This window comes from Balaenoptera acutorostrata, chromosome 2 (assembly GCF_949987535.1).
Source record: "Balaenoptera acutorostrata chromosome 2, mBalAcu1.1, whole genome shotgun sequence".
NCBI lineage: Eukaryota > Metazoa > Chordata > Mammalia > Artiodactyla > Balaenopteridae > Balaenoptera > Balaenoptera acutorostrata.
In genome coordinates, this window is record NC_080065.1 from 264,859 (window position 1) to 290,157 (window position 25,299).

A 25,299-nucleotide genomic window follows, 5' to 3' on the forward strand; every position below is an offset into this window, starting at 1 on the left:
TATGATAGGCCCCAGCTGTCTCCACATCACAGGTATGTGACAGCCCCCAGCTGTCTCCCCATTATAGGTATGTGACAGACCCCAGCAGTCTCCACATCACAGGTATGTGACAACCCCAACCTCTCTCCCCATCACAGGTGTGTGACCTTCCCCAGCTGTCTGCATATCACAGGTACGTGACAACGCCCAGCTCTCTTCCATTTACAAGTGGGAGACAGCACCCAGCTCTCTCCCCATCCCAGGTGAGTGAGAGCCCCCCTCTCTGTCCCCATTACAGGTGAGTGACAGCCCCCAGCTCTCTCCCCATCACAAGTGAATGGCAGCCTCCAGCTCTCTCCCCATCACAGGTATGTGACAACCGCCAGCTGTCTCAGCGACTCAGGTATGTGACAGTCCCCAATCTCTCTCCCCATCACAGGTGTGTGACAGTCCCCTGCTTTCTCCACATCACAGGTGAGTGACAGCGCCCAGCTCTCTCCCCATCACAGGTATCTGACAGGCCCCAGCTGTCTCCGCATCACAGGAGCCTGACAGCCCCCAACTCTCTCCCCATCACAGGTGTTTGACAGTCCCCATCTCTCTCACCATCAGTGGTGTGTGACAGCCCCCAGCTCTCTCCCCATAACAGGTGAGTGACAGCCACCAGCTCTCTCCCATCACAGGTGTGCGACTGCCCCCAGCTCCTTCCCTATCACAAGTGAGTGACAGCCCCCTGCTTTCTCCCCATCACAGGTATGTGACAGCCCCCAGCTGTCTCCTCGTCACAGGTGCCTGACAGCCCCCACCTTTCTCCCCATCACAGGTATGTGTAAGACCCCAAATGTCTCCACTTCACAGGTATCTGAAAGACACCAGCTGTCTCCGCATCACAGGTATGTGACAGCCCCCAGGTCACTCCCCATCACAGGTGTTTGACAGTCCCCATCTCTTTCCCCATCACAGGTGTGTGACAGACCCCACCTCTCTCCCCGTCACAGGTATGTGACAGCCCCCAGCTGTCTTCGCATCACAAGTGCTTGACAGCCCCCAACTCTCTCCCCATTATAGGTATGTGACAGCCACCAGCTTTCTCCGCATCACAGGTGAGTGACAGCCCCCAGCACCCTTCCCAGTCACATGTATGTGACAGCCCCCAGCTATCTCCCCATCACAGATGACTGAGAGCCCCCATCTCTCTCGCCATCACAGGTAAGTGACAGACCCAATATCTCTCCACATCACTTGTGTGTGACAACCCCCAGCACTCTCCCCATCACAGGTATGTGACAGCACACAGCTCTACCCCCATTACAGGTGAGTGACAGCCCCCTGCTTTCTCCCCATCACAGGTATGTGACAGCCCCCAGCTGTCTCCTCGTCACAGGTGCCTGACAGCCCCCACCTTTCTACCCATCACAGGTATGTGTAAGACCCCAAATGTCTCTACTTCACAGGTATCTGAAAGAAACCAGCTGTCTCCGCATCACAGGTATGTGACAGCCCCCAGGTCTCTCCCCATCACAGGTGTTTGACAGTCCCCATCTCTTTCCCCATCACAGGTGTGTGACAGCCAGCAGCTCTCTCCCCATGACAGGTGAGTGACAGCCCCCAGGTCTCTCCCCATGACAGAGGAGTGACAGCCCCCAGCTCTCCCCCATCACAGGTATATGATAGGCCCCAGCTGTCTCCACATCACAGGTATGTGACAGCCCCCAGCTGTCTCCCCATTATAGGTATGTGACAGCCCCCAGCAGTCTCCACATCACAGGTATGTGACAACCCCAAGCTCTCTCCCCATCACAGGTGTGTGACCGTCCCCAGGTGTCTCCATATCACAGGTGCGTGACAATGCCCAGCTCTCTCACCTTCACAGGTTGGTGAAAGACCCCAGCTCTCTCCCCATCACAGGTGTGTGACCTTCCCCAGCTGTCTCCATATCATAGGTACGTGACAACGCCCAGCTCTCTTCCATTTACAAGTGGGTGACAGCACCCAGCTCTCTCCCCATCCCAGGTGAGTGAGAGCCCCCTGCTCTCTCCCCATCACAGGTGTGTGACAGCACACAGCTCTCTCCCCATTACTGGTGAGTGACAGCCCCCTGCTCTCTCCCCATCACAGGTGTGTGACTGTCCCCAGGTCTCTCCCCATGACAGGGGAGTGACAGCCCCCAGCTCTCTCCCCGTCACAGGTATATGATAGGCCCCAGCTGTCTCCACATCACAGGTATGTGACAGCCCCCGGCTGTCTCCCCATTATAGGTATGTGACAGACCCCAGCAGTCTCCACATCACAGGTATGTGACAACCCCAAGCTCTCTCCCCATCACAGGAGTGTGACCGTCCCCAGGTGTCTCCATATCACAGGTATGTGACAGCCCCCATCTCTCTCCCCAGCACAGGTGAGTGACAGCCCCCAGCTCTCTCCCCATCACAGGTGATTGACATCCCCCATCTCTCTTCCCATTACAGGTGAGTAAAAACCCCCAGCGCTCTCCCCATCACAGGTATGTGACAGCCCCCAGCGGTCTCAGCCTCACAAGTGCGTGACAGCACCCAACTCTCTCCCCATCACACGTATATGACAGGCCCCAGCTGTCTCCACATCACAGGTATATGACAGCCCCCAGCTCTCTCCCCATTATATGTGACAGCCCCCAGCTGTCTCCACGTAAGTGTTATGTGACAACCCCAACCTCTCTCCCCATCACAGGTGTGTGACCTTCCCCAGCTGTCTCCATATCACAGGTACGTGACAACGCCCAGCTCTCTTCCATTTACAGGTGGGTGACAGCACCCAGCTCTCTCCCCATCCCAGGTGAGTGAGAGCCCCCCTCTTTCTCCCCATTACAGGGGAGTGACAGCCCCCAGCTCTCTCCCCATCACAAGTGAATGGCAGCCTCCAGCTCTCTCCCCATCCCAGGTATGTGACAACCGCCAGCTGTCTCAGCGACTCAGGTATGTGACAGTCCCCAATCTCTCTCCCCATCACAGGTGTGTGACAGCCCCCTGCTCTCTCCACATCACAGGTGAGTGACAGCGCCCAGCTCTCTCCCCATCACAGGTATCTGACAGCCCCCAGCTGTCTCCGCATCACAGGAGCCTGACAGCCCCCAACTCTCTCCCCATCACAGGTGTTTGACAGTCCCCATCTCTCTCACCATCAGAGGTGTGTGACAGCCCCCAGCTCTCTCTCCATAACAGGTGAGTGACAGCCCCCAGCTCTCTCCCATCACAGGTGTGCGACTGCCCCCAGCTCTCTCCCTATCACAAGTGAGTGAGAGCCCCCTGCTTTCTCCCCATCACAGGTATGTGACAGCCCCCAGCTGTCTCCTGGTCACAGGTGCCTGATAGCCCCCACCTTTCTCCCCATCACAGGTATGTGTAAGACCCCAAATGTCTCCACTTCACAGGTATCTGAAAGACACTAGCTGTCTCCGCATCACAGGTATGTGACAGCCCCCTGCTCTCTCCCCATCACAGGTGTGTGACAGCCCCAATATCTCTCCACATCACTTTTGTGTGACAACCCCCAGCACTCTCCCATTCACAGGTATGAGACACCATACAGCTCTCTCCCCATTACTGGTGAGTGACAGCCCCCTGCTCTCTCCTCATCACAGGTGTGTGACAGCCACCAGGTCTCTCCCCATGACAGGGGAGTGACAGCCCCCAGCTCTCTCCCCATCACAAGTGAATGGCAGCCTCCAGCTCTCTCCCCATCACAGGTATATGACAACCGCCAGCTGTCTCAGCGACTCAGGTATGTGACAGTCCCCAATCTCTCTCCCCATCACAGGTGTGTGACAGCCCCCTGCTCTCTCCACATCACAGGTGAGTGACAGCGCCCAGCTCTCTCCCCATCACAGGTATCTGACAGCCCCCAGCTGTCTCCGCATCACAGGAGCCTGACAGCCCCCAACTCTCTCCCCATCACAGGTGTTTGACAGTCCCCATTTCTCTCACCATCAGAGGTGTGTGACAGCCCCCAGCTCTCTCCCCATAACAGGTGAGTGACAGCCCCCAGCTCTCTCCCATCACAGGTGTGCGACTGCCCCCAGCTCTCTCCCTATCACAAGTGAGTGACAGCCCCCTGCTTTCTCCCCATCACAGGTATGTGACAGCCCCCAGCTGTCTCCTGGTCACAGGTGCCTGACAGCCCCCACCTTTCTCCCCATCACAGGTATGTGTAAGACCCCAAATGTCTCCACTTCACAGGTATCTGAAAGACACCAGCTGTCTCCGCATCACAGGTATGTGACAGCCCCCTGCTCTCTCCCCATCACAGGTGTGTGACAGCCCCCAGGTCTCTCCCTATGACAGGGGAGTGACAGCCCCCAGCTCTCTCCCCGTCACAGGTATATGATAGGCTCCAGCTGTCTCCACATCACAGGTATGTGACAGCCCCCAGCTGTCTCCCCATTATAGGTATGTGACAGCCCCCAGCAGTCTCCACATCACAGGTATGTGACAGCCCCCATCTCTCTCCCCATGACAGGGGAGTGACAGCCCCCTGCTCACTCCCCATCACAGGTGTGTGACAGCCCCCAGGTCTCTCCCCATGACAGGGGAGTGACAGCCCCCAGCTCTCTCCCCGTCACAGGTGTGTGACAGCCCGCAGCTCTCTCCCCATGACAGGTGAGTGACAGCCCCCTGTTCTCTCCCCATCACAGGTGTGTGACAGCCCCCAGCTCTCTCCCCATGACAGGTGAGTGACAGCCCCCTGCTCTCTCCCCATCACAGGTGTGTGACAGCCACCAGGTGTCTCCCCATGACAGGGGAGTGACAGCCCCCAGCTCTCTCCCCGTCACAGGTGTGTGACAGCCCGCAGCTCTCTCCCCATGACAGGTGGGTGACAGCCCCCTGCTCTCTCCCCATCACAGGTGTGTGACAGCCCCCAGGTCTCTCCCCATGACAGGGGAGTGACAGCCTCCAGCTCTCCCCCATCACAGGTATATGATAGGCCCCAGCTGTCTCCACATCACAGGTATGTGACAGCCCCCAGCTGTCTCCCCATTATAGGTATGTGACAGCCCCCAGCAGTCTCCACATCACAGGTATGTGACAACCCCAAGCTCTCTCCCCATCACAGGTGTGTGAGAGCCACCAGGTATCTTCCCATGACAGGGGAGTGACAGCCCCCAGCTCTCTCCCCGTCACAGGTGTGTGACAGCCCGCAGCTCTCTCCCCATGACAGGTGAGTGACAGCCCCCTGCTCTCTCCCCATCACAGGTGTGTGACAGCCCCCAGGTCTCTCCCCATGACAGGGGAGTGACAGCCCCCAGCTCTCCCCCTTCACAGGTATATGATAGGCCCCAGCTGTCTCCACATCACAGGTATGTGACAGCACCCAGCTGTCTCCCCATTATAGGTATGTGACAGCCCCCAGCTGTCTCCGCATCACAGATGACTGACAGCCCCCATCTCTCTCCCCATCACAGGTAAGTGACAGCCCCAATATCTCTCCACATCACTTTTGTGTGACAACCCCCAGCACTCTCCCATTCACAGGTATGAGACACCATACAGCTCTCTCCCCATTACAGGTGAGTGACAGCCCCCTGCTCTCTCCCCATCACAGGTGTGTGACAGCACACAGCTCTCTCCCCATTACTGGTGAGTGACAGCCCCCTGCTCTCTCCCCATCACAGGTGTGTGACAGCCACCAGGTCTCTCCCCATGACAGGGGAGTGACAGCCCCCAGCTCTCTCCCCGTCACAGGTATATGATAGGCCCCAGCTGTCTCCACATCACAGGTATGTGACAGCCCCCAGCTGTCTCCCCATTATAGGTATGTGACAGACCCCAGCAGTCTCCACATCACAGGTATGTGACAACCCCAAGCTCTCTCCCCATCACAGGTGTGTGACCGTCCCCAGGTGTCTCCATATCACAGGTGCGTGACAATGCCCAGCTCTCCACCTTCACAGGAGGGTGACAGACCCCAGCTCTCTCCCCATCACAGGTATGTGACAGCCCCCATCTCTCTCCCCAGCACAGGTGAGTGACAGCCCCCAGCTCTCTCCCCATCACAAGTGATTGACATCCCCCATCTCTCTTCCCATTATAGGTGAGTAAAAACCCCCAGCGCTCTCCCCATCACAGGTATGTGACAGCCCCCAGCGGTCTCCGCCTCACAAGTGCGTGACAGCCCCCAACTCTCTCCCCATCACAGGTATATGACTGGCCCCAGCTGTCTCCACATCACAGGTATATGACAGCCCCCAGGTTTCTCCCCATTATATGTGACAGCCCCCAGCTGTCTCCACGTAAGTGTTATGTGACAACCCCAACCTCTCTCCCCATCACAGGTGTGTGACCTTCCCCAGCTGTCTCCATATCACAGGTACGTGACAACGCCCAGCTCTCTTCCATTTACAGGTGGGTGACAGCACCCAGCTCTCTCCCCATCCCAGGTGAGTGAGAGCCCCCCTCTTTCTCCCCATTACAGGGGAGTGACAGCCCCCAGCTCTCTCCCCATCACAAGTGAATGGCAGCCTCCAGCTCTCTCCCCATCCCAGGTATGTGACAACCGCCAGCTGTCTCAGCGACTCAGGTATGTGACAGTCCCCAATCTCTCTCCCCATCACAGGTGTGTGACAGCCCCCTGCTCTCTCCACATCACAGGTGAGTGACAGCGCCCAGCTCTCTCCCCATCACAGGTATCTGACAGCCCCCAGCTGTCTCCGCATCACAGGAGCCTGACAGCCCCCAACTCTCTCCCCATCACAGGTGTTTGACAGTCCCCATCTCTCTCACCATCAGAGGTGTGTGACAGCCCCCAGCTCTCTCCCCATAACAGGTGAGTGACAGCCCCCAGCTCTCTCCCATCACAGGTGTGCGACCGCCCCCAGCTCTCTCCCTATCACAAGTGAGTGAGAGCCCCCTGCTTTCTCCCCATCACAGGTATGTGACAACCCCCAGCTGTCTCCTGGTCACAGGTGCCTGACAGCCCCCACCTTTCTCCCCATCACAGCTATGTGTAAGACCCCAAATGTCTCCACTTCACAGGTATCTGAAAGACACCAGCTGTCTCCGCATCACAGGTATGTGACAGCCCCCTGCTCTCTCCCCATCACAGGTGTGTGACAGCCCCCAGGTCTCTCCCTATGACAGGGGAGTGACAGCCCCCAGCTCTCTCCCCGTCACAGGTATATGATAGGCTCCAGCTGTCTCCACATCTCAGGTATGTGACAGCCCCCAGCTGTCTCCCCATTATAGGTATGTGACAGCCCCCAGCAGTCTCCACATCACAGGTATGTGACAGCCCCCATCTCTCTCCCCATTACAGGTAAGTGACAGCCCCAATATCTCTCCACATCACTTTTGTGTGACAACCCCCAGCACTCTCCCATTCACAGGTATGAGACACCATACAGCTCTCTCCCCATTACTGGTGAGTGACAGCCCCCTGCTCTCTCCTCATCACAGGTGTGTGAGAGCCACCAGGTCTCTCCGCATGACAGGGGAGTGACAGCCCCCAGCTCTCTCCCCGTCACAGGTGTGTGACAGCCCCCAGGTCTCTCCCCATGACAGGGGAGTGACAGCCCCCAGCTCTCCCCCATCACAGGTATATGATAGGCCCCAGCTGTCTCCACATCACAGGTATGTGACAGCCCCCAGCTGTCTCCCCATTATAGGTATGTGACAGCCCCCAGCAGTCTCCACATCACAGGTATGTGACAACCCCAAGCTCTCTCCCCATCACAGGAGTGTGACCGTCCCCAGGTGTCTCCATATCACAGGTATGTGACAGCCCCCATCTCTCTCCCCAGCACAGGTGAGTGACAGCCCCCAGCTCTCTCCCCATCACAGGTGATTGACATCCCCCATCTCTCTTCCCATTACAGGTGAGTAAAAACCCCCAGCGCTCTCCCCATCACAGGTATGTGACAGCCCCCAGCGGTCTCAGCCTCACAAGTGCGTGACAGCACCCAACTCTCTCCCCATCACACGTATATGACAGGCCCCAGCTGTCTCCACATCACAGGTATATGACAGCCCCCAGCTCTCTCCCCATTATATGTGACAGCCCCCAGCTGTCTCCACGTAAGTGTTATGTGACAACCCCAACCTCTCTCCCCATCACAGGTGTGTGACCTTCCCCAGCTGTCTCCATATCACAGGTACGTGACAACGCCCAGCTCTCTTCCATTTACAGGTGGGTGACAGCACCCAGCTCTCTCCCCATCCCAGGTGAGTGAGAGCCCCCCTCTTTCTCCCCATTACAGGGGAGTGACAGCCCCCAGCTCTCTCCCCATCACAAGTGAATGGCAGCCTCCAGCTCTCTCCCCATCCCAGGTATGTGACAACCGCCAGCTGTCTCAGCGACTCAGGTATGTGACAGTCCCCAATCTCTCTCCCCATCACAGGTGTGTGACAGCCCCCTGCTCTCTCCACATCACAGGTGAGTGACAGCGCCCAGCTCTCTCCCCATCACAGGTATCTGACAGCCCCCAGCTGTCTCCGCATCACAGGAGCCTGACAGCCCCCAACTCTCTCCCCATCACAGGTGTTTGACAGTCCCCATCTCTCTCACCATCAGAGGTGTGTGACAGCCCCCAGCTCTCTCTCCATAACAGGTGAGTGACAGCCCCCAGCTCTCTCCCATCACAGGTGTGCGACTGCCCCCAGCTCTCTCCCTATCACAAGTGAGTGAGAGCCCCCTGCTTTCTCCCCATCACAGGTATGTGACAGCCCCCAGCTGTCTCCTGGTCACAGGTGCCTGATAGCCCCCACCTTTCTCCCCATCACAGGTATGTGTAAGACCCCAAATGTCTCCACTTCACAGGTATCTGAAAGACACTAGCTGTCTCCGCATCACAGGTATGTGACAGCCCCCTGCTCTCTCCCCATCACAGGTGTGTGACAGCCCCAATATCTCTCCACATCACTTTTGTGTGACAACCCCCAGCACTCTCCCATTCACAGGTATGAGACACCATACAGCTCTCTCCCCATTACTGGTGAGTGACAGCCCCCTGCTCTCTCCTCATCACAGGTGTGTGACAGCCACCAGGTCTCTCCCCATGACAGGGGAGTGACAGCCCCCAGCTCTCTCCCCATCACAAGTGAATGGCAGCCTCCAGCTCTCTCCCCATCACAGGTATATGACAACCGCCAGCTGTCTCAGCGACTCAGGTATGTGACAGTCCCCAATCTCTCTCCCCATCACAGGTGTGTGACAGCCCCCTGCTCTCTCCACATCACAGGTGAGTGACAGCGCCCAGCTCTCTCCCCATCACAGGTATCTGACAGCCCCCAGCTGTCTCCGCATCACAGGAGCCTGACAGCCCCCAACTCTCTCCCCATCACAGGTGTTTGACAGTCCCCATTTCTCTCACCATCAGAGGTGTGTGACAGCCCCCAGCTCTCTCCCCATAACAGGTGAGTGACAGCCCCCAGCTCTCTCCCATCACAGGTGTGCGACTGCCCCCAGCTCTCTCCCTATCACAAGTGAGTGACAGCCCCCTGCTTTCTCCCCATCACAGGTATGTGACAGCCCCCAGCTGTCTCCTGGTCACAGGTGCCTGACAGCCCCCACCTTTCTCCCCATCACAGGTATGTGTAAGACCCCAAATGTCTCCACTTCACAGGTATCTGAAAGACACCAGCTGTCTCCGCATCACAGGTATGTGACAGCCCCCTGCTCTCTCCCCATCACAGGTGTGTGACAGCCCCCAGGTCTCTCCCTATGACAGGGGAGTGACAGCCCCCAGCTCTCTCCCCGTCACAGGTATATGATAGGCTCCAGCTGTCTCCACATCACAGGTATGTGACAGCCCCCAGCTGTCTCCCCATTATAGGTATGTGACAGCCCCCAGCAGTCTCCACATCACAGGTATGTGACAGCCCCCATCTCTCTCCCCATGACAGGGGAGTGACAGCCCCCTGCTCACTCCCCATCACAGGTGTGTGACAGCCCCCAGGTCTCTCCCCATGACAGGGGAGTGACAGCCCCCAGCTCTCTCCCCGTCACAGGTGTGTGACAGCCCGCAGCTCTCTCCCCATGACAGGTGAGTGACAGCCCCCTGTTCTCTCCCCATCACAGGTGTGTGACAGCCCCCAGCTCTCTCCCCATGACAGGTGAGTGACAGCCCCCTGCTCTCTCCCCATCACAGGTGTGTGACAGCCACCAGGTGTCTCCCCATGACAGGGGAGTGACAGCCCCCAGCTCTCTCCCCGTCACAGGTGTGTGACAGCCCGCAGCTCTCTCCCCATGACAGGTGGGTGACAGCCCCCTGCTCTCTCCCCATCACAGGTGTGTGACAGCCCCCAGGTCTCTCCCCATGACAGGGGAGTGACAGCCTCCAGCTCTCCCCCATCACAGGTATATGATAGGCCCCAGCTGTCTCCACATCACAGGTATGTGACAGCCCCCAGCTGTCTCCCCATTATAGGTATGTGACAGCCCCCAGCAGTCTCCACATCACAGGTATGTGACAACCCCAAGCTCTCTCCCCATCACAGGTGTGTGAGAGCCACCAGGTATCTTCCCATGACAGGGGAGTGACAGCCCCCAGCTCTCTCCCCGTCACAGGTGTGTGACAGCCCGCAGCTCTCTCCCCATGACAGGTGAGTGACAGCCCCCTGCTCTCTCCCCATCACAGGTGTGTGACAGCCCCCAGGTCTCTCCCCATGACAGGGGAGTGACAGCCCCCAGCTCTCCCCCTTCACAGGTATATGATAGGCCCCAGCTGTCTCCACATCACAGGTATGTGACAGCACCCAGCTGTCTCCCCATTATAGGTATGTGACAGCCCCCAGCTGTCTCCGCATCACAGATGACTGACAGCCCCCATCTCTCTCCCCATCACAGGTAAGTGACAGCCCCAATATCTCTCCACATCACTTTTGTGTGACAACCCCCAGCACTCTCCCATTCACAGGTATGAGACACCATACAGCTCTCTCCCCATTACAGGTGAGTGACAGCCCCCTGCTCTCTCCCCATCACAGGTGTGTGACAGCACACAGCTCTCTCCCCATTACTGGTGAGTGACAGCCCCCTGCTCTCTCCCCATCACAGGTGTGTGACAGCCACCAGGTCTCTCCCCATGACAGGGGAGTGACAGCCCCCAGCTCTCTCCCCGTCACAGGTATATGATAGGCCCCAGCTGTCTCCACATCACAGGTATGTGACAGCCCCCAGCTGTCTCCCCATTATAGGTATGTGACAGACCCCAGCAGTCTCCACATCACAGGTATGTGACAACCCCAAGCTCTCTCCCCATCACAGGTGTGTGACCGTCCCCAGGTGTCTCCATATCACAGGTGCGTGACAATGCCCAGCTCTCCACCTTCACAGGAGGGTGACAGACCCCAGCTCTCTCCCCATCACAGGTATGTGACAGCCCCCATCTCTCTCCCCAGCACAGGTGAGTGACAGCCCCCAGCTCTCTCCCCATCACAAGTGATTGACATCCCCCATCTCTCTTCCCATTATAGGTGAGTAAAAACCCCCAGCGCTCTCCCCATCACAGGTATGTGACAGCCCCCAGCGGTCTCCGCCTCACAAGTGCGTGACAGCCCCCAACTCTCTCCCCATCACAGGTATATGACTGGCCCCAGCTGTCTCCACATCACAGGTATATGACAGCCCCCAGGTTTCTCCCCATTATATGTGACAGCCCCCAGCTGTCTCCACGTAAGTGTTATGTGACAACCCCAACCTCTCTCCCCATCACAGGTGTGTGACCTTCCCCAGCTGTCTCCATATCACAGGTACGTGACAACGCCCAGCTCTCTTCCATTTACAGGTGGGTGACAGCACCCAGCTCTCTCCCCATCCCAGGTGAGTGAGAGCCCCCCTCTTTCTCCCCATTACAGGGGAGTGACAGCCCCCAGCTCTCTCCCCATCACAAGTGAATGGCAGCCTCCAGCTCTCTCCCCATCCCAGGTATGTGACAACCGCCAGCTGTCTCAGCGACTCAGGTATGTGACAGTCCCCAATCTCTCTCCCCATCACAGGTGTGTGACAGCCCCCTGCTCTCTCCACATCACAGGTGAGTGACAGCGCCCAGCTCTCTCCCCATCACAGGTATCTGACAGCCCCCAGCTGTCTCCGCATCACAGGAGCCTGACAGCCCCCAACTCTCTCCCCATCACAGGTGTTTGACAGTCCCCATCTCTCTCACCATCAGAGGTGTGTGACAGCCCCCAGCTCTCTCCCCATAACAGGTGAGTGACAGCCCCCAGCTCTCTCCCATCACAGGTGTGCGACCGCCCCCAGCTCTCTCCCTATCACAAGTGAGTGAGAGCCCCCTGCTTTCTCCCCATCACAGGTATGTGACAACCCCCAGCTGTCTCCTGGTCACAGGTGCCTGACAGCCCCCACCTTTCTCCCCATCACAGCTATGTGTAAGACCCCAAATGTCTCCACTTCACAGGTATCTGAAAGACACCAGCTGTCTCCGCATCACAGGTATGTGACAGCCCCCTGCTCTCTCCCCATCACAGGTGTGTGACAGCCCCCAGGTCTCTCCCTATGACAGGGGAGTGACAGCCCCCAGCTCTCTCCCCGTCACAGGTATATGATAGGCTCCAGCTGTCTCCACATCTCAGGTATGTGACAGCCCCCAGCTGTCTCCCCATTATAGGTATGTGACAGCCCCCAGCAGTCTCCACATCACAGGTATGTGACAGCCCCCATCTCTCTCCCCATTACAGGTAAGTGACAGCCCCAATATCTCTCCACATCACTTTTGTGTGACAACCCCCAGCACTCTCCCATTCACAGGTATGAGACACCATACAGCTCTCTCCCCATTACTGGTGAGTGACAGCCCCCTGCTCTCTCCTCATCACAGGTGTGTGAGAGCCACCAGGTCTCTCCGCATGACAGGGGAGTGACAGCCCCCAGCTCTCTCCCCGTCACAGGTGTGTGACAGCCCCCAGGTCTCTCCCCATGACAGGGGAGTGACAGCCCCCAGCTCTCCCCCATCACAGGTATATGATAGGCCCCAGCTGTCTCCACATCACAGGTATGTGACAGCCCCCAGCTGTCTCCCCATTATAGGTATGTGACAGCCCCCAGCAGTCTCCACATCACAGGTATGTGACAACCCCAAGCTCTCTCCCCATCACAGGTGTGTGACCGTCCCCAGGTGTCTCCATATCACAGGTGCGTGACAATGCCCAGCTCTCTCACCTTCACAGGTGGGTGACAGACCCCAGTTCTCTCCCCATCACAGGTATGTGACAGCCCCCAGCTGTCTCCGCATCACAAGTGCTTGACAGCCCCCAACTCTCTCCCCATCATAGGTATGTGACAGCCACCAGCTTTCTCCACATCATAGGTGAGTGACAGCCCCCAGCACCCTTCCCAGTCACATGTATGTGACAGCCCCCAGCTCTCTCCCCATCAAAGATGACTGACAGCCCCCAACTCTCTCCCCATCACAGGTGTTTGACAGTCCCCATTTCTCTCACCATCAGAGGTGTGTGACAGCCCCCAGCTCTCTCCCCATAACAGGTGAGTGACAGCCCCCAGCTCTCTCCCATCACAGGTGTGCGACTGCCCCCAGCTCTCTCCCTATCACAAGTGAGTGAGAGCCCCCTGCTTTCTCCCCATCACAGGTATGTGACAGCCCCCAGCTGTCTCCTGGTCACAGGTGCCTGACAGCCCCCACCTTTCTCCCCATCACAGGTATGTGTAAGACCCCAAATGTCTCCACTTCACAGGTATCTGAAAGACACCAGCTGTCTCCGCATCACAGGTATGTGACAGCCCCCTGCTCTCTCGCATTACAGGTGTGTGACAGCCCCCAGGTCTCTCCCTATGACAGGGGAGTGACAGCCCCCAGCTCTCTCCCCGTCACAGGTATATGATAGGCTCCAGCTGTCTCCACATAACAGGTATCTGACAGCCCCCAGCTCTCTCCCCATCACAGATGACTGACAGCCCCCATCTCTCTCCCCATCACAGGTAAGTGACAGCCCCAATATCTCTCCACATCACTTTTGTGTGACAACCCCCAGCACTCTCCCCATCACAGGTATGTGACAGCACACAGCTCTCTGCCCATTACAGGTGAGTGACAGCCCCCTCCTCTCTCACCATCACAGGTGTGTGACAGCACACAGCTCTCTCCCCATTACTGGTGAGTGACAGCCCCCTGCTCTCTCCCCATCACAGGTGTGTGACAGCCCCCAGGTCTCTCCCCATGACAGGGGAGTGACAGCCCCTAGCTCTCTCCCCGTCACAGGTATATGATAGGCCCCTGCTGTCTCCACATCACAGGTATGTGACAGCCCCCAGCTGTCTCCCCATTATAGGTATGTGACAGCCCCCAGCAGTCTCCACATCACAGGTATGTGACAACCCCAAGCTCTCTCCCCATCACAGGTGTGTGACCGTCCCCAGGTGTCTCCATATCACAGGTGCGTGACAATGCCCAGCTCTCTCACCTTCACAGGTGGGTGACAGACCCCAGCTGTCTCCCCAGCACAGGTGTTTGACCGTCCCCAGCTGTCTCTATATCACAGGTGCGTGACAGCCCCAGCTCTCTTCATCACAGGTATGTGACAGGCCCTATCTCTCTCCCCAGCTCAGGTGAGTGACAGCCCCCAGCTCTCTCCCCATCACAGGTGATTGACATCCCCCATCTCTCTTGCCATTACAGGTGAGTAAAAACCCCCAGCGCTCTCCCCATCAGAGGTATGTGACAGCCCCCAGCGGTCTCCGCCTCACAAGTGCGTGACAGCCCCCAACTCTCTCCCCATCACAGGTATATGACAGGCCCCAGCTGTCTCCACATCACAGGTATATGACAGCCCCCTGCTCTCTCCCCATTATATGTGACAGTTCCCAGCTGTCTCCACATAATTGTTATGTGACAACCCCAACCTCTCTCCCCATCACAGGTGTGTGACCTTCCCCAGCTATCTCCATATCACAGGTACCTGACAACCCCCAGCTCTCCTCCATTTACAAGTGGGTGACAGCACCAAGCTCTCTCCCCATCCCAGGTGAGTGAGAGCCCCCCTCTCTGTCCCCATTACAGGTGAGTGACAGGCCCCAGCTCTCTCCCCATCACAAGTGAATGGCAGCCTCCAGCTCTCTCCCCATCACAGGTATGTGACAACCGCCAGCTGTCTCAGCGACTCAGGTATGTGACAGTCCCCAATTTCTTTCCCCATCACAGGTGCCTGACAGCCCCCACCTTTCTCCCCATCACAGGTAGGTGTAAGACCCCAAATGTCTCCACTTCACAGGTATCTGAAAGACACCAGCTGTCTCCGCATCACAGGTATGTGACAGCCCCCAGGTCTCTCCCCATCACAGGTGCTTGACAGTCCCCATGTCTTTCCCCATCACAGGTGTGTGACAGCTCCCAGCTCTCTCCCCATGACAGGTGAGTGACAGCCCCCTGCTCTCTCCCCATCACAGGTATGTGACAGCCCCCAGGTCTCTCTCCATGACAGGGGAGTGACAGCCCCCAACCCTCTCCCCATCACAGGTATATGATAGGCCCCAGCTGTCTCCACATCACAGGTATGTGACAGCCCCCAGCTGTCTCCCCATTATAGGTATGTGACAGCCCCCAGCAGTCTCCACATCACAGGTATGTGACAACCCCAAGCTCTCTCCCCATCACAGGTGTGTGACCGTCCCCAGGTGTCTCCATATCACAGGTGCGTGACAATGCCCAGCTCTCTCACCTTCACAGGTGGGTGACAGACCCCAGCTCTCTCCCCGTCACAGGTATGTGACAGCCCCCAGATGTCTCCGCATCACAAGTGCTTGACAGCCCCCAACTCTCTCCCCATCATAGGTATGTGACAGCCACCAGCTTTCTCCGCATCACAGGTGAGTGACAGCCCCCAGCACCTTTCCCAGTCACATGTATGTGACAGCCCCCAGCTCTCTCCCCATTACAGGTGAGTGACAGCCCCAAACTCTGTCCCCATCACTGGAGTGTGACAGCCCTTAGCTCTCTCCCCATGACAGGTGAGTGACAGACCCCAGCTCTCTCCCCATCACAGGAATGTGACAGCCCCCAGCTCTCTCCCCATCAAAGGTGACTGACATCCCCCATCTCTCTTCCCATTACAGGTGAGTAAAAACCCCCAGCGCTCTCCCCATCACAGGTATGTGACAGCCCCCAGCGGTCTCCGCCTCACAAGTGCATGACAGCCTCCAACTCTCTCCCCATCACAGGTATATGACAGCCCCCAGCTGTCTCCCCATTATATGTGACAGCCCCCAGCTGTCTCCACATAAGTGTTATGTGACAACCCCAAACTCTCCCCCCTTCACAGGTGTGTGACCTTCCCCAGCTGTCTCCATATCACAGGTACGTGACAACACCCAGCTCTCTTCCATTTACAAGTGGGTGACAGCCCCCAGCTCTCTCCCCATCACAAGTGAATGGCAGCCTCCAGCTCTCTCCCCATCACAGGTGATTGACATCCCCCATCTCTCTTCCCATTACAGGTGAGTAAAAACCCCCAGCGCTCTCCCGATCACAGGTATGTGACAGCCCCCAGCGGTCTCCGCCTCACAAGTGCGTGACAGCCCCCAACTCTCTCCCCATCACAGGTATATGACAGGCCCCAGCTGTCTCCGCATCACAGGAGCCTGACAGCCCCCAGCTCTCTCCCCATTACAGGTGAGTGACAGCCCCCAGCTCTCTCCCATCACAGGTGTGCGACTGCCCCCAGCTCTCTCCCTATCACAAGTGAGTGACAGCCCCCTGCTTTCTCCCCATCACAGGTATGTGACAGCCCCCAGTTGTCTCCTCGTCACAGGTGCCTGAGAGCCCCCACCTTTCTCCCCATCACAGGTATGTGTAACACCCCAAATGTCTCCACTTCCCAGGTATCTGAAAGACACCAGCTGTCTCCGCATCACAGGTATGTGACAGCCCCCAGGTCTCTCCCCATCACAGGTGTTAGTCCCCATCTCTTGCCCCATCACAGGTGTGTGAGAGCCCCCAGCTCTCTCCCCTTGACAGGTTAGTGACAGCCCCCTGCTCTCTCCCCATCACAGGTGTGTGACAGCCCCCAGGTCTCTCCCCATGACAGGTGAGTGGCAGCCTCCAGCTCTCTCCCCATCACAGGTATGTGACAACCCCCAGCTGTCTCATCGAGACAGGTATGTGACAGTCCCCATCTCTCTCCCCATCACAGGTGTGTGAGAGCCCCCAGCTCTCTCCACATCACAGGTGAGAGACAGCCCCCAGCTCTGTCCCCATCTCAGGTATCTGACGGCCCCCAACTGTCTCCGCATCACAGGAGCCTTACAGCCCCCAACTCTCTCTCCATCACAGGTATGTGACAGCCCGCATTGTCTCTACATCACAGGTATGTGACAGCTACTAGCTCTCTTCCCATCACCGGTGTTTGACAGTTCCCATCTCTCTCACCATCAGAGGTGTGTGACAGCCCCCTGTTTCTCTCCATCACAGGTATGTGACAGCCCCCAGCTGTCTCCTCGTCACAGGTGCCTTACAGTCCCCCCCTTTCTCCCCATCACAGGTATGTGTCTGCCCCCAACTGTCTCCACTTCACAGGTATCTGAAAGACACCAGCTGTCTCCACATCACAGGTATGTGACAGCCCCCAGGTCTCTCCCCATAACAGGTGTTTGACAGTCCCCATGTCTTTCCCCATCACAGGTGTGTGACAGCCCCCAGCGCTCTCCCCATCACAGGTGAGTGACAGCCCCCAGCGCTCTCCCCATCACAGGTGTGTGACAGCCCCCAACTCTCTCCCCATCACAGGTATGTTACAGCCCCCAGCTCTCTCCACATCACAGGTATGAAACAGTCACCAGCTCTCTCCGCATCACAGGTATGTGACAGCCCCCAGCTCTCTCCCCATCATAGGTGTTTGACAGTCCCCAGCTCTCTCCCCATCCCAGGTGTTTGACAATCCCCATCTCCTTCCCCATCACAGTTGTGTGACAGCCCCCAGCTCTCTCCCCATTAGAGGTGAGTAACAGCCCCCAGGTCTCTCCCCATCACAGGTGATTTTAAGCCCCCAGCTCTCTCCCCATCACAGGTATGTGACAGCCCCCAGCTGTTTCCCCATCACAGGTGCCTGACAGCTCCCAACTCTCTCCCCATCACAGGTATGTGACAGCCCCCAGCCGTCTCCACATCACAGGTATGTGACTGCCCCCTACTGTCTCCCCATCACAGGTATGTGACAGCCCCCAGCTGTCTTCCCATCACAGGGGTGTGACAGCCCCCAGCTCTCTCCATATCACAGGTGTGTGACAGCCCCCCTTCTCTTCTGGGCACCACTCCCCCATTTGGTCACAGCCTCCTCTTTCCCGATGCCCCACTAAATCCTCACATCTATTCACTTTTCCCTGGGACCCAAACTTCCCCAATGTAAGGCACAGTCACAGCCAAGCCTTGTTCTCGAGAACAGAGGGTTCGCTGGGCTGCTAAGCTCCGTGCTCTTCTACAGAACATATCTTCCATGGATTCTGTCTCTACATGGCTTTGTGTCCTTGATCCTGTCACTAGATCCCTTAGGATCTCAGACCGCTGACCTACAAAACTAGACCAGACCCAATGCCCTCTAAAGCCCCTTCTATTTCTGAGACCATGATTCTATGTGTTTTCTCACAGTAGTCTCCCCCGGTCCTCTCTGTGACCCTTTTGTGTACCGTGTGAAGGTTCAGGGTCATACAGGTGTTCTGTTGTTCCTCTCTCTGCATCTTCAGGTGAGGCCACACATCTGTGTCTTGTCGACACCTCCCCCGAAAGGTTTCCCTGTCTTTGTCCTCTCCTATATGAAGGTCATGAATGAATCACCAATCCCCAAATTCCCTGGCAAATGCCGGTGCTATCAGACAGAGCCTGTGAAAACAGCCTAAATCAAGCCTGTCCTTTGCAGAAGAGATTTCTGACTTAACCATGCAGATTGCGGAAATGAGCCAGAATCTTCAGGAAGTGGAGAAGACCAGGAAGCAAGTGCAGCAGGAAAAGTCAGACCTCCAGGCTGCCCTGGAAGAGGTGGAGGCACGTGTCTGGAATGTGAAGGATGGCGGGGTGCTGAGGAAGGGGACTAGACCACCCCCAGGGGCCCTTCCTGCAGGAGGCACTGGGGCTCCAATGGGAAGAATCCAGCCCCACCCCCGCCCTGGGGGGGGGACCAGCTGCTCTCTGCTGCCTCGCCTCATGGGTGTTCTCTAGTCCATCGTATTTCTCCTATTGAATAAATAAACTTGTTCATTATGTCCTCAACGTCTTCCTCTCAGAAAGCAAGAACTCAATTACCAAACATCCTGAGAGCCAGCTCAGAATCCCTTAGTTATAACAGAGAGTTATACACGGTCATCTTTGGCTGCTGGGAATTCTGTCTGGTCCAAAGAGTGCAGGATCCTGATGCTATCACCAGCTGTGGCCAGTGAGGGGCGGATGCTTAAGAGGGTCTAGGGAAATTTGCACTATGCAGGATAACAGGAGAGCAATTCCTCTGTCTTTCTCTGTCTTTTTTGAGAAGAGGTTGGCTCCTGACTTATGGTCACTATTTTAAAAGACACAGTAATCAAAATTTTTACTAATTGAAAACAATGCTCTGTCCTCCTCAAGACATAAGATTGTTAACAACAAAGCTTCAGTTCTAGTTTCATTACTAGTAACAATTTGGGAGCAAACTGTTTGACCTTTTTGAGTACTGTTCTATTTATTTGTAAAATGAGCCTAATAATACCCTTTTTATTCTAATGGGGATGAAAAACCTCATTCAAGAAGGTGGCTGCCCCCGGCAATCCCAATCACTCCTTTACTTTTATCAGGGTTCCTTGAAGCATGAAGAGGGCAAGATTTTGCGTGTCCAGCTAGAGTTGAACCAGCTGAAATCTGAGCTTGACCGCAAGATCACTGGGAAGGAAGAACTCGAGCAGCTGAAAAGAAACAGCCAGCGGGCAGCAAAGGTCATGCAAAGCGTGCTGGATGCTGAGATCCGGAGCCGGAATGTTGCTCTGAGGCTGAAGAAGAAGATGGAGAGAGACCTCAGTGAGATGGAGATTCAGCTGGGCCACTCCAACCGCCAGGTGGCAGAGACCCAGAAACACCTGTGCTCAGTCCAGAGCCAGCTCAAGGTGAGTGCACGGCCCCTGGAGGACCTGGCGGGACCTCAGCCTGCCCTGGGCTCCGGTCTCACCCCTGGTTTCTCTTGAAGGACTCCCAGCTGCATCTGGATGACGCCCTGAGGAGCAGCGAGGATCTCAAGGAGCAGCTGGCCCTCGTGGAGCGCAGGAATGGCCTCTTGCTGGAGGAGCCGGAGGAGAGGAAGGTGGCCCTGGCGCGGACGGAGCGCACCCGCAAGCTGGCGGAGCACGAGCTGCTGGAGGCCAGCGACCGCGTGCAGCTCCTTCACTCCCACGTGTGTCCGTCCTCACTGCACTCTGGGTCCACCCTGGAGGCAGGCAGGACCCAGGCTTGATGGAGAGGAGTTCCCACCGCTCCTTCCAGGCTAGTGGTCAAGACAAACTTTCATTAGGCCTAGTTCTTGGAATAACTTGGTCTCTAGATGGACAGATTGCTGAGCTTTCTTTTATCTGAAGATAAAAGATCATGGGGAAATCAGAGCAAGGCATGACAAATTATTGCATAAAAGGGCTGGAAAAGGCTTCACAGAGGCAGTAACATTTAAGCTGCAAGCTTAGAAAATTAGGATTGTCTTTTGAAATAATTACTTTTAGGAAAGTTAAAGAATTGCTTGTTTCATTTCTTATTTTTTTGGACCACACCACATGGCATACGGGATCTCAGTTCCCCAACCAGGGATCGAACCCGCACCCTGCGCGGTGGAAACACAAAGCTCTAATCACTGGACCGCCAGGGAATTCCCCCAAAATTCCTTGCTTTAAAAACTATTTTTTGAATTAGCCAAAAAACTAGAAAAATACCAACCATATTGTTAGCATTTTGGGATCTCCTATTCTAGGCTCTTGTTTCTATAGAAAAATATGATATTTTTTGTAAACGTGATCAATCCTTTTGCAACTTTTTTTCATTTAACAACGTGTTGTGAACATATTTCTATATGTTAAAATAGTTTTCTACGATACGGTTCTTTCATGGCAGAAAAGCCGTCCATTGTAGTTGTGTATTACGGCACATGTATGTAATCAGGCTTCTATGGTTGGATATTTTTACACTGTTCCCAATAAAAATGTTTGTGATTAGAAGATTGTATGACTAACTTCTTCATAACTAAATTTTCACATATATCCATGATTACTATTTCCTTAATATTCCTAAAAGTAAGTAAATTCCTGGAAGTATATATTCATGGTCAAAACAGCAAAGACATTTATGATATGTTGTAAACTGGTCTTTCACAAAGTTGTCCCAATTTTTACTCCCATGGGGAAAATAAGTGAGAGTGCTTAGCTATTATTTTTTTTTAATCTTCACCGATTTTATGGTTGAAAATGCCTCATTTTAAAAATTCTTATTTCTTTGATTGATTACTAATGAGGTGGAACATTTTGTCATATTTGTTGGCTATTTGTATTTCTTCTGGTGTGTCTTAGCTATTTGTATTTCTTCTGGTGTGTCTTAGCTATTTGTACTTTTGCCCTTTTTTCTTAATGATTTGTCTTTTTTACATATTAAGGAAGGAAATATTTTTTCAGTAATGCACATTGCAAATGTTTCCTCGTTTGTCATCATCCTAACAACTCTGTACAATGTTTTGATCATGAGAATTATTTTTCATTTCACATAGTTATGTCAACCATTTCCTTGTTCCAGCACCTTTAACTAAATAATTTATCCTTCCTCAAATATTTGAATGTCCACATTTATCATTTACTCAATTCTTTTATGTACAATTCTCGGGCCTGTTTTGGGATATCTGTCTATCAAAAATGAAAGTCTTTTTTTTTCCCACCTGTGTGAAAAATAAGAAATGGAACGTTCTCGAGCGTGACTTCTTTCCCCACCCAACCCTCTCCCTTCCAATCGCTGTAAGTGTCCAAATGTAGCCCGAACCTCTTATCTAATTTTTCTTGTAGAACACGTGCCTGATAAATACCAAGAAAAAACTGGAAGCTGACATAGCCCAATGCCAGGCAGAGGTGGAGAAGTCTATCCAGGAGTCCAAAAATGCAGAGGAGAAGGCCAAGAAGGCCGGCACGGATGTGCGCTCCATTCTTATCAGAGGTGCTGTCTGGAGATAAGAAAGGGGCTTCTACGCCGCCCCTTGGGGACCTGCAAGTAGGTGTCTTCTCCGCACCCCTGCATTCAGTCAGTGGTGGCTTCCTGGAGAGACGGAAGGAGGCGGAGCCTCAGCAGAGGCAAAGCGGGAGGGGAACCGTGCAGCATCAGCGGTGGCTGCGGCAAGGAGGAAAGCATCAGCGTGCCTAGTGCCAGCCTCACAGCACCCTCCGTGTGCCCGCATAGGAGGGGTGGGTGGCCCACTGATGCCTCTTGTGAACTTAACCAGGCGGCCATGATGGCCGAGGAGCTGACAGAGAAGGAGCAGGACACCAGCGCCCACCTGGAGCGGACGAAGAAGAACCTGGAGCAGACGGTGAAGGACCTGCACCACCGCCTGGACGAGGCTGAGCAGCTGGCCCTGAAGGGCGGCAAGAAGCACATCCAGAAGCTGGAGGCCAGGGTGGGTCTCTCAATCTCTCTGAATCCGGGAAGTGAAAACGGCACTCCCCGATCCGTCTCTCTTCTTGTATATTGACTCCCATCCTTATCCTGTGGCTGGGGACAGCCACCCAATATCGTCAGTAGGTCCTGAGTTAATTAACATCCCCCAAGACTGACTATATAAGTATCCTTCTTGATTGTAGGTACGTGAGCTTGAAGGAGAGGTTGAAAGTGAGCAGAAACGTAATGCTGAGGCTGTTAAAGGTTTGCGGAAACACGAGAGAAGAGTAAAGGAACTCACCTACTAGGTAAGGGGAAGAGCTTTCTAGAATATCCAGACTTCCTGCACAAAGGGAAATTGAAAACCTGGTGACTATGTGGTACTCACAAATAGCTACATGTTAACTCGATATACATAAGGGGCAAATGACACAATCACCTATCACAGACCCTTTCCTAAGCTAGGAAAATCAGGAAGGCCTTTAGAAAATCGTGTAAGTGAGGAAAGAATACAGGTTTCAAAGACAGATAAACTGGTATTAGTCCTAGTTTTGCCTCTTACTTTTTAAACTCGAATAGGTTACCTAACACTCTCAACCTTAATTCATCACCTGTAAAATAGAATAAAAACATCCACTCACCAGAGTAGGGAGGTAAGGATTAGAGACGTGTATAACTCTCCAATATAGTGCCTGCACACAGTGGACATTTAACAAGAGTGGCTACTGTCAATACTATGAAGGAAGCCTCAGAGTTGACCACATTTACCCCAGGCCCACCTGCCATCATATCAAAGTGATTTACTTCACCACCTGTAGTGGGTTGATTTTGTTGGATTCAATACAGACCATTTTTTTCAAACTTCCAGACTGAGGAAGACCGCAAGAATGTTCTCAGGCTGCAAGACCTGGTAGATAAATTACAGGCAAAGGTGAAATCATACAAGAGACAAGCTGAGGAGGCTGTCAGTATCTTTAAGCCCTTGAGGGAAGAAGGAAACTTCGTTGGGGGTAGAAAGTATATTAAGAGAATGTGTTAATGAGAAAGAAAGAGACCAAGTAAGAATATGTCATTCTTATTTTAAGAGAGATGATATAAATATGAATTTACCCCCAAATCCTAATTATAGAATAAGACCTCAAGACGAGATATTTTTATTATTAAGCAATTTGTAGGGGTTGGGGGAAAAAAGAAAATTCCAAATAACCCACCTTACTTCATAGCTGCAAAGAATATCCAGCAGAAAATCTAACACCATGATAAATATTCCTCTCCCTCTAGAAATGCACAAAATCAATTGTTCCCAAAAGCCAAACAGAAATCTTTTACCCCAGCTGACTCCTTCCCTCACTACCACTGTCATCAGCAGGGACTTATCCCTGCACATTCGCTGTAGCAAATTAGGATGTGTTGAAAGATTCTCCAGCTTCACTTTTCCTGGTTGTTCCCCACTCTTCCAGACACAATGTAGTGGGTAAGAGGTAAGAAAAGGGAACACGAAAGGGAGAGGCACGAATGGTAGTAAGTCCAACCAACAAAGGGCATACTTTCTTCCTATCCCCATCCCCCCACCCGCAGCGTCTCTGTATACCAGAGTCAAAATATATGGCAAAAACATTTCAACGGGGATTTTCCCGAAGTCAGAATTCGACCTTACATTTACTGTCTAACCTCTGTGAGCGAGCGCACGTGGGTCTCTTCCTCCTTTCCACTCAGTCCATACATCGTAAATAGACTTCACGTATACATGGGTTTGACATAATGAGCTCGTCTCTTCCATTTCAAAACTATTTCTTCTTCCATGCTTTAGAGTAAAAAATGTAATTGAAGTTACAAGTTCTGTCTGGATTTGAAATCAGATATGACAAACAAACCGTAAGAAGGAAATATCTGAGTTGAGGAAATAATCCTGTTTGTGACAAGTGCAGTGAGAACCACAAAGTCTAACTCTCACAACTTTATTCTTAGGAGGAGCAATCCAACACTAATCTTGCCAAATTCCGCAAGCTCCAGCACGAGCTGGAGGAGGCCGAGGAACGGGCTGACATTGCCGAGTCCCAGGTCAACAAGCTGCGGGTGAAGAGCCGGGAGATTCACACACAAGTCAGTGCAGAGTGAACACATCTGCCTGATGCTGCCAAGGGGCTGAAGAAATGCACAACATGTGCTATTTTGGGTCACTTGCTTTGTGATGTTTTTCTCTTCATGTTGAATAAATAAAAACTACAGTGAACTGATAAACTGAACCAGACTCATTTATTTCCAAAATTATTTATTCTCAAACCCAGTTCTCACCTAGCTATTATTTTTTTAACATTATATATGGCTTTGTGGAACATTCAATATCTGTACCTGCCTCACCACCCAGCATCCCCTTTCCCATCTCCAGCTCCACCACACACACACACAATTATCTTCTACTGGACTTAATTTTATTAAGTCTCTCTAGACTGTTACAAATGACTAAGGAAACCACTCACTGAGGTTACCCCTTCAGACAGGACACACTCATGCACCCACTCCACAGGTGGTTACTGAGCATCTACTATGCGCCGGGCACTGCTCTCAGTACTATGGGAATAGCAGTGAACAAAGCATAGTTCCCTCCCTCTGGGAACTTATATTCTGCAAGGAAAGAAAAGCAGTCAACAAAGAAGAAGCTGTGTCTACTATATTTAAAATAGATAATCAACAAGAACCTACTGTACAGCACAGGGAACTCGGCTCAGTATTCTGTAATAACCTAAACGGGA

At 54.0% G+C, this 25,299-nt stretch overlaps 1 protein-coding gene across 1 annotated transcript; it reads left to right on the top strand.

The window, feature by feature from the left end:
- Positions 1–15,920: 15,920 nt before the first annotated feature.
- Positions 15,921–24,725, top strand: LOC130707047 (myosin-8-like). The gene is given in 9 exon segments (XM_057539711.1): positions 15,921–15,927; positions 18,828–18,952; positions 19,732–20,037; positions 20,118–20,321; positions 21,961–22,086; positions 22,392–22,565; positions 22,750–22,854; positions 23,415–23,510; positions 24,515–24,725. Coding segments are annotated over 9 exon segments (1,293 nt in total). The 3' UTR covers positions 24,665–24,725.
- The last annotated feature ends 574 nt before the right edge of the window (positions 24,726–25,299 follow it).